The sequence below is a fragment of the Diabrotica virgifera genome, chromosome 5, assembly GCF_917563875.1.
Source record: "Diabrotica virgifera virgifera chromosome 5, PGI_DIABVI_V3a".
Taxonomy (NCBI): domain Eukaryota; kingdom Metazoa; phylum Arthropoda; class Insecta; order Coleoptera; family Chrysomelidae; genus Diabrotica; species Diabrotica virgifera.
Window position 1 is genome coordinate 148080216 of NC_065447.1, and position 13735 is coordinate 148093950.

Here is a 13735-nt window from a genome sequence, read left to right on the forward strand (position 1 = left end):
CTAGATGAATGTTAGTGACATCCGATACTTTTCATCTTTTGACAAAAGGGACATGTGCCGATTCTTTTGTTTAGAATTTAAATGCACAATTAAGGCCAATGCCACTTAAGGCATACTAATACAATTCAAATTTCAAAAACCGTCTGCCGTCCGATGTTATTGTTTTGATGAGTATTAGTTCGATGAGTATGAGTTTATTGCCGTCCGATGAGTTTTTAGTTTTTAGTCTTTAAACTTATGAAAGCTAATTCACGCACGATTTAGTTTTATTTTCATTTTATGTAGTGCAGTGCTTAAGTAACTCAGGACTCGATAAAATAATGCATTTTAAAAGCATTGACCAGAAATTTTGCGCCTATGCTATTAATGTAGCTGTAGTTTATTTTGTAATGATTTATTTATTATTTATTTTTCCAGTACCTAGTTTTAGGTAGTTATTACGTTTTAATAAAATAATATTTAAAAGTGTTTTTTTTTTACTTAAATAATTATAATAAATTAATATAACGATCCAAATAATGAAATATTTAGATTTATTTATTTATTTAGAATTTAACACTTTTACGATAATACAAAATACGAATAATATAATAATAGTAAGTAAATAGTATTTACATACATGAATTAGGTAATAATCAGCTAGGATACGAGATTTTCATCTATAAACGAAAATTTTTAAACCGTGAAATAGAGAATCCAGTAGATTAAAGGGTCGGTTGTTCGAACGCTAATCAGAAATGGAATTAACTGATCATTATCAAATATTTAATTAATGTCAATGTCACCGTTGATTGGGTTGCTGAAAACATAATTGATTACAATTATGAGATTAATTGATTAATTAATCAATTATGTTAATAGGGGAGCGTTCAAGTATTACGTAACGCAGGTGGGGGGGGGGGGGGTCAAAAATCTTCAAAAATCGCGTTACGTAATACTTGAACGCTCCCTAATTGTTACGTTAATTGATAATTAATAATTAATGATTCAATCAATTATGTTAATTATCATAATGATAATTGATTACAATCAACTGATTGGCGTACGAACAACGGATTTTGTTATTTGATGGTTGTTAAGGGGACTAAAAGAATCCCATTGGCAACATTGATTTTAATAACAGAATAATTTTTGACCTAGCGTATCTTTTCGTGACAAATCGGATATTTTTCGAGCGATCATCGGATAATCTAGAGAAATGCGATTGGCAACACTGGAATATGCACAAATTAATTCTTTGACAAGGTTGTCAAAACCAAACTTTCAATATAATGGGCTACCACGACGACGATTCAAAACCATTGTAATTGTCTACTGATCTGACTTTTAAATATTATGTCAACATAATTTTATTTCATCCAATTATCAGTAGTAATTGCACAAGAGCTCAAAAATTCTATATTAATTTTAGAGATCGAGTGCAATTTGTTGCGATTATTTCATGAATAAAACTGTTCAAAACCAAAATGTTATTGTAATTTATTTATGTAAGTACAAATTAGTACAATTAAACACACAGTTGTTATAAACATTTCACGCTTGAAAGTCATCACTTTTATAATTTTTAAAACATTAATTGTCATTAATGTCACTGAATGTATTTTTTCATAGCAACGAAGGGCATCTGACGTTATATACTTGACGACGGGCAATTATCAAAAATTATCAATTTAATTTAGATTTCTGTAGCTTTCTATTGGTCAGAATCTCCTATGAATGAAATAATCAGTTGTAATTGCACAAGAGCTCTAAAATTCTATATTAATTTTAGAGATCGAGTGCAATTTGTTGCGATTATTTCATGAATAAAACTGTTCAACACCAAAATTTTATTGTAATTTATTTATGTAAGTACGAATTAGTACCATTAAACACACATTTGTTATAAATATTAATTTGACGGTTGAAAGTCATCACTTTTATAATTTTTAAAACGTTAATTGTCATTAATGTCACTGAATGTATTTTTTCGTAGCAACGAAGGGCATCTGACGTAATATACTTGACGACGGGAAATTATCAAAAATTATCGATTTAATTTAGATTTCTGTAGCTTTCTATCGGTCAGAATTTCCTATGAATAAAATAATCGCGCTAATTTCATTAAAACATGAACACAATAAGATAAATTTGAAATAAATTAATAAATAATATCTAAATATTAGTTAATTGCATGTATTATAATATTATAATGCCATATTACAAGGTATTTTACTTTCCCGCACGCCGTGCGGGAAAATTTACTTTCACGCACGCCGTGTGGGAAAGTGCAACCTTCGGAAACGAAATGCGTGCGTGAAAGTGGCTCTTTTAGCACGGCCATAGAAAAAAATATTGTCCTTAACTCATGCAGAAAGTGTCTTTCCCGCACTACTTAAGAAAATAACTATTCCAGGAATATGGAAAAGCATATTTATATTTTATTTCCCACCTATATTTTTCGTACTAGTCAAACTACAAAAAATATAATTACATTATTTAAACAATGTATCTAAGGTATGTGGATAATAGTATATTACTTTATGAGGCGGAGAAGCATGACTTTTCCTGACGCGCCCGATATTACGCGCCGAACGAAGTGAGGCGCGTAATAGAGGGCAAGTCAAGAAAAGTCGCTTCTTTGCCGAATAAAGTATACTATTTTTTCTTCAAACGTAGCAATTTTCAACCATAAATAGTACAATTCATACGCTATTTTTACTCGAAATTAACTGTGACAACTATCAAAGTCGTCTAGATGTTAGAAATCAAGCACGGTTGCCGAAGGATATATAGAGGATTCAATAAGAAATAAGAACGATAATGCTCAAAAAATTTTAAACCCTCATGATTCGCCAACATCGGGAATGATTGCTGAAAGTTGTGCTCGACCATCAGTATCATCAACAATTACCAATGCGTATCAAGAGTCGGGAACATTTTTGCACGGTTTCAATTTTGAAAATGCCTCATTAACTAATTGTACTTTTAATATTACTATAAATAAAAATGATGTTTAATTGTTGTTAATGACATTTGTATTGTTGCTTTGTGACATGTTTCATATTGTTGCCATGACAACATTTTTCCCTCCGCCGTAAAGAAATGGGAAAAAAAACTGTTGCCGGCGGAGACATCAAACTTTGACAGGATCAAGTTAGATAAGTAATGTCATCATTATTTGACGTTTGAAGAAAAACAATTTTAAATGCATTTTCATAAAATAATTAGTGTGGCGCACAGGACCCTTGCGGTGAATTTGGTGTGGCAGTCAAAGTGTTAACCCAAAAAGAGAAATCATTATAGAATAGAATAGAATAGAAATATGCTTTATTGTCATTGAAAATTTTTACAATTTTATGGACAAAGCTTACATACAGTCAAAAGAAAAATAATATCAACAAGAAATAACAAATAACAACTACAATTCAATACAATTAGATAAATCGTCAATATACAGTAAATAAGATATAAAACCAAAGACAAAAACAATTAATTGCAAAATTTATATACATTGCAAATTGAAAGTTGAACATACTTACAACAACTAAAATACATTAGGAATTGACAGTTTAAGCTACTGCGTATGAAACCCAATTTTCTTAGTTATTCATTAAGAAATTCTTCTATTGAATAATATGGTCTTTCAGATAGATAGGCTTTTGTCAGTTTACGGAATTTTGGGAAAGATGTTGCAGATTTAAGTTGTAAAGGCAGATGGTTGTAAAGTTTTTTTGCGAAATATAATATAGATTTCTTTACTAACTCAGTGCATGGGATCGGTAAATAAATATCAAAAATTGAATTTCTGGTGGAGTAAAGATGATTGGGCCTTGCTGGAAAGGCATGAAGGTGTTTACGAATTAAACAAACCGTTTCTAGAATATATAAAGATGGAAGTGTTAAAATTCCGTGATTCCTGAAGTAACTTCTGCAATGTGTAGATCTTCTGAGGCCAAACAGATATCTTATTGCTCTTTTTTGCAATTTAAAAATAACATCAAGTTGAGCAGCTGTACTAGAACCCCAAAAAGGAAGACCATATCGAAGATGAGACTCAAATAATGAAAAATATGTTATTTTAGAAGATGCTAAATTGAGTTCCCTTGAGACAGATCTTATTGCAAAGCAAGCTGAGGCGAGTTTCTTACTTAACGAATCGATATGAAGGGACCATTTGAGGTTGCTGTCTAAAAAAATACCAAGAAATTTTACAGAATCAACGGTACTGATCTGACTGTTATTAAGAGGCAAAGGTTGAAGAGCTCCTTTATAGGATAATGCTACTGTTTTATCTACATTAAAAGATAGTAAATTAGAGTCAGACCAGGTCTTTATCGTCAGTAGATCCGAAGTTATAGTTTCATGAAGAGATGCTATAGTTGAGTTGCTCCAAGTGATACTGGTATCATCAGCAAAAAGAAAAATTTTCCCATCGATTTTTAAATTAGTGATGTCATTTATAAAGATAAGGAACAGAAGAGGACCCAATACTGAACCTTGCGGTACTCCACATACAGTGTTTTTGAGACTAGAGTCAGTATCATTACATTCAGTATCATTAGCATAATAGCTATAATAGCTTACAAATAATTTCACACTCGTAAGATTTTTCTTCACTATGTCACTTAAAATGTCCTTTCTTCAGTGTGCACTCTCAAATGATTTTTAAAGAACATGAATGAGTAAACTGTTTAAAACAAATTTCACACTTATAAGGTTTTTCCCCAGTATGTACTCTCAAATGATTCTTTAAAGCAAACGCCACACTAAATTGCTTCAAACAAATTTCACACTCGTGAGGTTTTTCTCCAGTGTGCAGTCTTAAATGAGATCTCAAACTTCCTCTTTCACTAAACTGCTTAAGACAAATTTCACACTTGTAAGGCTTCTCCCCAGTGTGTGTCCTCAAATGCTTTTTCAAATTTTTAACTCGATTGAATTGCTTAGAACAGATTTCACACTCGTAAGGCTTTTCTCCAGTGTGAATTTTCATGTGTTCGTTTAAAGTAAATTTTCGGGCAAACTGTCTAAGACAAATATTACACGTGTATGGTTTTTTTCCAGTGTGAGTTTTGACATGTCGTTGTAAAGAATCTGCCCGACAAAACGGCTTTAAACAGATTTCACACTTGTGTGGTTTTCCTCCAGAGTGCAGAAGTAAATGTCTTTTCAAATAAAATGGTTTACTAAACTGCTTAAAACATATTCCACATTTTAATGTTGTTTCTTCAGCAAGTTGACTCCTACGTTTTTCTTTATTAGATGAATGTGCATTATGTGTTTTCGTAATTTTCAGTATATCCTCTTCTTGGGGAAAGCCTAAAATAAAAACGGAAATAAACATTTTTTTACTGCAAGGAAAAATGTAACAAATAAATCATAACAACAAACAGCATAAAACAAACGACAAAAATTGGATGCAAACAGCACGAAACAGAAATAAATGGAAAAAACTGAGGGAGAACTATATCCAGAAGTCGATAGATGCGGGTTGAATGATGATGATGATGATGAAACTATAACACAGAAAATTTTCAAACTCTGATAGTTAAAACCTGAAGTTTGCTTAATTTGGCAAAATGGGCTCTTTCAGAAAATGGTCACAGGTAAATTCGCTTTGGTCATATACAGTCCAACCCACTTATTAGAATACCGCTTATACGAATATCCCGGTTTACGGAATAGAAATTTGAGGTCCCGAAACATTTTTACTAGCCACAAATGATCGGTTATTAGAATATCCCGGTTATAGGAATACTTTTGCTTGGCACGAAAGTTATTCCAATAAGCGGGTTCGACTGTATTTCTTAGAAAAGATATTTCGTGGAAGTGACAACCAATCAAAAATAACAATTTTTATTAAGAAATGCTCCGGTACAAAAAAATTGTTGCTTTTTCTTTTGTATTAAACTTAACATTTTTAGGTAAATTAGAAGCAATTTATATATGTTGATGGAACTTTTAAATACTGCACAAATTTTTTTACTTAACTAGTTACAGTTCACGCACTCGAAAATGGACACTTTTTGCCGTTGGCATTCTTTTGTTTTCAAATAAGTTAACAAATTCATATATGACTGCCTTAAATTGTTTAAAGACTGAGTGTCAAAAACTGAACCTAAATTTTAGTCCCAAGATTGTGTATGCCGATTTAGAAAAAGAGTCAAGTGAAGTGTCTTCTCTGCGAAAATAAAATGGATGTACATTTCATTTCGAACAGTCATGGTGTAGAAAAATTCAAAAAGTTGGACTTCCCTAGATCCATTAGACGTAGGTGAGTGTTTTGCTATAGATTTTAGTGAGATCTTACTAGCACAACAGCAAACCGTATAATAATTTGCCGACTACTTAGTGAACAAAGATATTTCTAAAAAGGTAGACTTCCTTTTTGAGACATGGGCAGAAAACAGTTCATTACTTGAGCGTACAACCATTGCCTGTAAAAGTTTCCATTCTAAATTTAATTCATTATTTTACAATAGGCACCCTAATATATTTCAACTTTTAGAAGTTTTAAAAGATATTTAAATTGAGACACATAAAAATAAGAAGTTCTGTGAAAAAGTGTACCAAAAAGTACTTTAAGAGCGTCAACAATTTGTTATCACAAAGCGCAATTAAAGCAAAATAAAATTAGTGCATAATGTGCTAGTTCGCAATTGTGTTAGTTAGCAATTTCGTGCAATGTATTTCAATTAGATTTATAGCAAAATAAATGCCTTGTTTTAATAAATTTATATTATTTGTTTAATTTTGTAAAGGTATAGTATGTTATAACTAGACCCAAACCCAGACATCTAAAGTGAAAGTTATCCTCCAACACCAAATTGTTCTATATGGTCCACATAATGTTCAGAAAAAAGTCACACCATCTTGAGCGTCGGGTTTAGGGGGGAGAGGGAGGAGAAATCGGTAAATTCGTTGTTTTTTACGTTTATCGTCAATATTTCTAAAACTATGCGGTTTAACATGAATAGCCTTCTATACAAAAATATTCTACATTAAATCTGAAATAAAAAAGGCCCTATGCATAATCCTTCTAAAATGAACGGTTCCAAAGTTACGAAGATAGTATAGTATAATTGGTCCAAAAAAATGCCTAACCCAAACATCCAAAGTAAAAGTTTTCCTCCAACTCCAAATTGTTCTATATGGTCCACATATTGTTCAGTAAAAAGTTACACCATTTTGAGCGCCCGGTTTGGGGGGGAGATGTGGGAGAATTCGGTAAATTAGTAGTTTTTTTACGTTTTTCGTAAATATTTCTAAAACTATGCTTTACCGTAAACAATGTTCTATACCAGTGGTTCTCAACCTTTTATGTCTGGCGACCCATCTTCTGATGTTTTTTCATATTCGCGACCCATGTCTCACCCGTGATGATATATACGTACGTTATTCAGCTATTGTAACAGCCACACCGCGGCCCACCTGAAATCCGCCCGCGACCCACCGGTTGGGAAACGCTGTTCTATACAAAAATGTTCTACATAAAATTTAAAACTAAAAAGGTCCTATACATACGGTTCCAGAGTTACGGAGGGTGAAAAGTGGACTTTTTCGATACTTCTTATAATTTTTTGGCAATTTATAATAATGAAAGAAATTTTCTTTAACAGGATTGTGTTTTGTAAATAAAATTTGATATTTCAGTGACCGATGGTATGTTAGTGATAAGCCCTTGAAGAAACGTCAACCTCACCACCTAAACTCATCATTAATTGCCCAAAAAATATAAAAAGTATCGAAAACCTCCACTTTTCACCCTCCGTAACTCTGGAACTGTTAATTTTATAACGATTATGTATAGGGCCTTTTTTATTTTAACTTTTATGTAGTTCATTTTTATATAGAACATTGTTTACGCTAAAGCATAGTTTTAGAAATATTGACGAAAAACGTAAAAAAAACTACTAATTTACCGACTTCTCCCCCATCTCCCCCCAAACCGGACGCTCAGAATGGTGTAACTTTTTACTGAACAATATGTGGACAATATAAAACAATTTGGTGTTGGAGCAAAACTTTTACTTTGGATGTCTGGGTTAGGCCTTTTTTTGGACCAATTATACTATACTACCTCCGTAACTTTGGAACCGTTCGTTTTAGAAGGATTATGCATATAGCCTTTTTTATTTCAAATTTAATGTAGAACAATTTTGTATAGACGATCGTTCATGCTAAACCGCATAGTTTTAGAAATATTGACGAAAAACGTAAAAAACTACGAATTTACCGATTTCTCCCCCTCGCCCCCCAAACCCGACGCTCAAAATGGCGTCACTTTTTTCTGAACCTTATGTGGACAATATAGAACAATTTGGTGTTGGAGGATAACTTTCACTTTGGATGGTCTGGGTTGTGCCATTTTTTGGATCAATTGTATCATACTAAGTAGGGATTATCACGGATGATTCTACACTTTTATTGCTCTGTCTGATATATTTTCGAATTGGTACAAATTATTTCTATTTTTAAAAACAGAGTTAATATGAATATAGCTAACAAAATTTCTAAACCAGATGAAATTTTCTAATAAAATTTCAAAATCAATCACTAACATTTTTCAAAATAGGGACTATAGTTCATATGTAATAACCAATATTTGATATATTTCCTAGAACTTAGTAGATAAATACTTAATCCGCTTAACAATGGGAGCGAACTAGTATACGGTTTTCGGAGCGAACTAGCATATAATTAATAGGGTTTTTTGACCTTGGGAGCGAACTAGTGTGCTCCGGGCAAAAGTTGTACATAAATAAGTAGGTACTCTAAGCTGTACATAAATCATATATTGATCTTTAACCTTCATCGGACTAGCCGAGGTCTGCTTTGACCCCAAATCACACTTTTTAGCTGTTCCTTTATAGATCTTAATTTTTAATCGGCATTCTTACATCTATCTGTGGTTGATATATTTTACTGATAAACAACTATGCATATGTACAAGAACATTTAACGGTTAGATTAAATTTAAACTTCAGTTTTATAACCTGGGGTCTTATAATATTCCGGTAAGCTTTTTATGTCATAATATTAAATGCATTCTAGTAAGGTTGTAACAATGAGGGAATTCCATAGACTTTATGGATTAGTACCGACTGTGAGTGTACTATAGTTTTATGCAAGAGTTTTGTACATGTTTAAAAAGGGGAATTCCAAATTGATGTTGCAGGTATTAATCCCTATAAATTGTGGCTACTAAAATATCCTGATTGGAAAAACCACAATGTGGGTAAGCATAAAATGTATATTTTGGCACTAGGCAAGAAACTTATACAGGAATATGTTTCAGGCATTATAATAAATCGAAAAGATTAGCGTTATATGGCAGACGTATTCCTAGAACTTGGATATTAGTGAACTCAGATAGAACAAAAAAATTCAAGGGGAAGTGCCATTTGTGTTGTAGAGGCAACGGCAAAAAAGAATGTGTCTGTACTTTATACGCACGTAAGAAGATATTCTTCTATTATATAATAGGTAATTTAAACGAAGTAAATATACTTAAAAGGGTATTTGTACTTATTTTATTTAAAAATCAAACTAACTTTCTTATCTACCCCTTTCAAAAAAGAAGAATATCTTCAAAAATTATATAATAATATACTTACAATCATAAAATCTATAAAAAAAAATAAAAAAATAATAACTTGCTTGGGGCTTGAACCCACTTCACGTCTACCGCGCCGTACGAAAGTTGACGCCATTTCAAACTGCACCAAACTCTCGTATACGTCATGTGGGAATATACACAAACTAAACGTTTACACCATAAATTTATATGAATTTAATAAAATTATTAGTTTGATTTTTGTCGAAATCAAATACAACAAAATATAGAGTAAGAAAACGATATATGAGATGAAGATTTGTAGAAAGTTTGTTCGTAATCAGATTATGTAAATTAAAGCATTGCCTACTAATAGGTAACTACACTATTTTGTTTACATTTTCCAAATAGATAGGTATTGAAACTATTAGGTATTTCCAACTGAAACATTTAGAATTACGTACCTGCGGCTTTTCAAAACTATTTAAAAAGTCACTATAATTATAAATTTGATTTTATTTCTGTCCACACATCAATAAAAACTAATATTATACAATATTTTTGTTTACCGATAACCTCCATATTGAACAATTATTGACAGATCATTTCAAAATTTCAACACCCAATCAGAGCCCGTATAACAACTAATACCATACTGTCGGTGTGCGCATGCGCGCGGATCAATCAAATTTTACCCTCAATCGATTCGCCGCTAAAGAAGAATATCTTCAAAAACAAACAAAGTATGCGTAAAGTGTAATAATTTTGTATGCCTAGAACACGCGAAATCAGAGACAGTTTGTGTACATTGTACAAATATTATGTATATAGGTACTTTAATCCAATAAATGTTCAATACTATAAAAATAACGTGTTAGCGCTGCACTCCACTTGCGATTTTAGTCGCGCGATTATTTTGTAGCGAATATTGAACACATTGTTTCAAATACGAGTCAATCCATTTGCGACTAAATAATCGTGGATTGACTTGTATTTGAAACAATGTATTCAATTTTACGACAAAACAATCGCGCGACTAGAAAATCGCAAGTGGAGTCCGGCGCTTATTGTTACAGTTTTTTTTTTTTCGTATAGGCATATATTATAGTTCACGCATTATATGAATAGGGTCCGTTCAGAGATCAGACCCCGGCCCGTCTTTTGTGTAATATTTTGAGACCCGTCTGCTAAGGTTAACAATGATAAAAATATTTTTTAATAAATTAAAGTAAAGTAAGAATAAATAAAAAAATAATGCTCTAATTTGTTTCTCAAACTTGTTTCCAGACAACAATTTTTCAAAAATTGTCGCATTATTTTCCATTTATTCTCACCCTCTTGTAATATTAATATTGAAAATAAAACTGCATCAATTAAAACAAAAAGTTTATTTTTGAAATTTTGTGGTCGTTTATGGAGTACTTAGTATCTATTATAGTGGAGTCACTGAAGGTGGATATGAGCTATTAGCTCCGATTTCGTTGAACCTCCATCGATTTGCATGAAAATTGGTGAGTGGTTAGAGGATATCTCAAGGAACAAAGGTGATATGGTGCCATAACTATAACCCCCATAATTCTATAGAGCGACAAATTTCAAGCAAAATTTGTTATATAAAGTTATTAAAATAAATCAAAACTATTTGAGTTATTAAAGATCAAAGATTTTAATTTTTTTTTGAGAAAAATGCATGTTTTTAACCAATTTTTCATCAATAACTCAAAAAGTGTTAACAAAAAAGTTATTATTATCAAAATTGAAGCTAATAAAAAATATGAAAAAAAATTTTTAGGAAACGCTTTTCTTTAGTTACGAGTGACTAAAATTAGAAATATAAAAAATCAACTAAAAAGCAAAAAATAAAAAGAATTGAAAAAATCTAACACATTCGTCAAAGAAAAGCGTGGCGCGTCTTCATCGAATAAACGGTTTTCGCCCCACGCTTTTCTTTGACGAATGTGTTGGATTTTTTCAATTATTTTTATTTTTTGCTTTTTCTAAAGAAAAAACGCTAAAGAAAAGCGTTTCCTAAATTTTTTTTTTCATATTTTTTTATTTTTTACTTTTTAGTCTTACACTTTTCAAACATTCAAATATATCGTCATGTTTATTAAGGGGGAGGTATGGTTTGAAATCAACATATCAAGCACATATTTGTGAATTTTTTTCGAAGCTATGGTAGAATTATTTTATTTTTAAATTAAATAATCATATTAAGTACAATTCAAAGAATATTTAAGAAAAAATTAAATCCAAAATATTGAAAAATACGCCATTGGTGACAAATTTTGGCAGGCAGCTAAAAAAAATGGATTTTGCGGTGGACATCAGAACTCATCACTGGATTATACGAAACAAAAAATTCAAAAAGATTTAATTAGCTTATGAGTTTCACAAGGTAACAACGTCAAGTTTTTTTATTTTTAATTATTTTTGAATTTTTGGTATCGCTCAGAAGTCAAAAATATGAAATTTTTGATAAAAATTTTGTGAAAACCAACAGATTTAATATTGTTGAACAAAAAATAAGCACAAAACGAAAAATATCTCGACGTTGTTACCTGACGAAATGTCTAAAGAAAATCTGTGCAAAATTTCAGGTAGATCGGTCAAGTAGTTTTTCAGTTACAATGTCCACCGCATTTGAAAGAGAGTTTTTGAGAAAAATGCGTTTAATGTTTTGACGACTGCATCTTCATCTTCGTATTTTTCTGCCATATCGTGAAGTGGTGAACATCGGAATATGTTTTTTGAATTGCGGAATAATCAACAAAAGAGAAGGCGAACAGTTGTTTAACGTTTCTCACTACGCTCAAGCGTGCAGGCGCGAAGCCGCGGCAAAGCGGGTCGAAGGTAGGGCTATTCAACACTCTGTATCTCGGGTAATTTTACTCCGATCAATCTGAAATTTTCAGAGGGTATTCTTGAAAGTATGCACTTTTATTTAAAATAATAAAAAAAAATTAAATATTTCAAACCATACCCCCCCCCCCCCCTTAAAGTATGTATCAAACATATGATGTACAAACATGAAAAGTCGTCAGGATCGGCAAAAAATTTGAAACTTTATTGTTTATTTATGAAGCATAACGTAAACAATTAACGTAAAAAGTAAAATTATCTACAATAATTAGCTACAATCTCTAAAAGTTTTAAGTTTCTTCATTGTAAAAAACAAGAGAATTTAAGCATTTTCCGTTGAAATCGTTTTTTTATTTAAACAATTAATAAACATAAAATTTTTTTATTGAGTATTCGTGTATTGTTCCCACGAATGCATATGTCTGCAAATTTTTAGTCATTTGCATTGAAGAAAAGGCAGTCAAATTAACGTCCAAAGATTTGACCCAAACGATTGAACTAAAGAAAAGCGTTTAATTAATAATTAATACGCCAAAATGAATTCTAATGTTAATTGTAGCACAAAACGTCTCTACCGATGGTTTTTCTAAGACTACGATAAAAACACGAATTTTTTGAATTCGAGTTTTGGTTGAAGTTTTGTGTCGTATCGTATTGAAATTTGATACGAATAAGTGCCGATTTTTATATAAACAAATATATGAGCGTTCAAAATTTGAAACTTTATTGTTTATTTATGAAGCATAACGTAAACAATTATGTATAGTTCATATCATTACATAGCTACAAACCGAAAAAGTTTCAAGTTTCTACATTGTAAAAAACAAGAGAGTTTAAGCTAAGCACTTTCCATTAAAATCGTTTTTTACTTTATCGTACTATATACGTAGTATAGTATAATAGATAAAGTTATAGGATCGTGCAAAAAAATTTTTTTCAGATTTCACTTTTTTTCGACGTTTTGATTCCCCCTGAGTCTAAAAAGCAAATAAAAAAAACATGTCGGAAGTATGTACGTACGTACGTATGTCGCCACCGCCCAGCAAAAACTACTAGACCGATTTTGATGAAATTCGGTATGAGTAAGTTTAAGAGAATTTTGTCGAGAAACTAAGCTTTTAAAAAAAACCTCTCAAAGGGGGGCCGAAATAGGGGGGTTATTTAGGGCCCATTTTTGCAAATTTTGACCGAAATGAATGAAATTCAACTCAAAGTAAGCTCATCGATAGCTAAATAAAAATACGGAATTTGACATTTCCAAATTCAAAATGGCGGCCAACATGGCCGACCGCCCACCCGACACATTTCCCTATCTATCTAAAAACTTGTTTAAGG

At 31.5% G+C, this 13735-nt stretch overlaps 1 protein-coding gene across 2 annotated transcripts in view; it reads right to left on the bottom strand.

The window, feature by feature from the left end:
• Positions 1 to 4611: 4611 nt before the first annotated feature.
• The window catches only part of LOC126884498 (zinc finger protein 675-like), a 67904-nt gene continuing 58780 nt past the window's right edge, over positions 4612 to 13735 (bottom strand). For both annotated transcript variants that reach the window (XM_050650437.1, XM_050650436.1), the window contains one exon: positions 4612 to 5301. In XM_050650437.1, the coding sequence (XP_050506394.1) occupies positions 4637 to 5301 (665 nt within the window). In that variant the 3' untranslated portion in view covers positions 4612 to 4636. The remainder of the gene's footprint in view (positions 5302 to 13735) is intronic.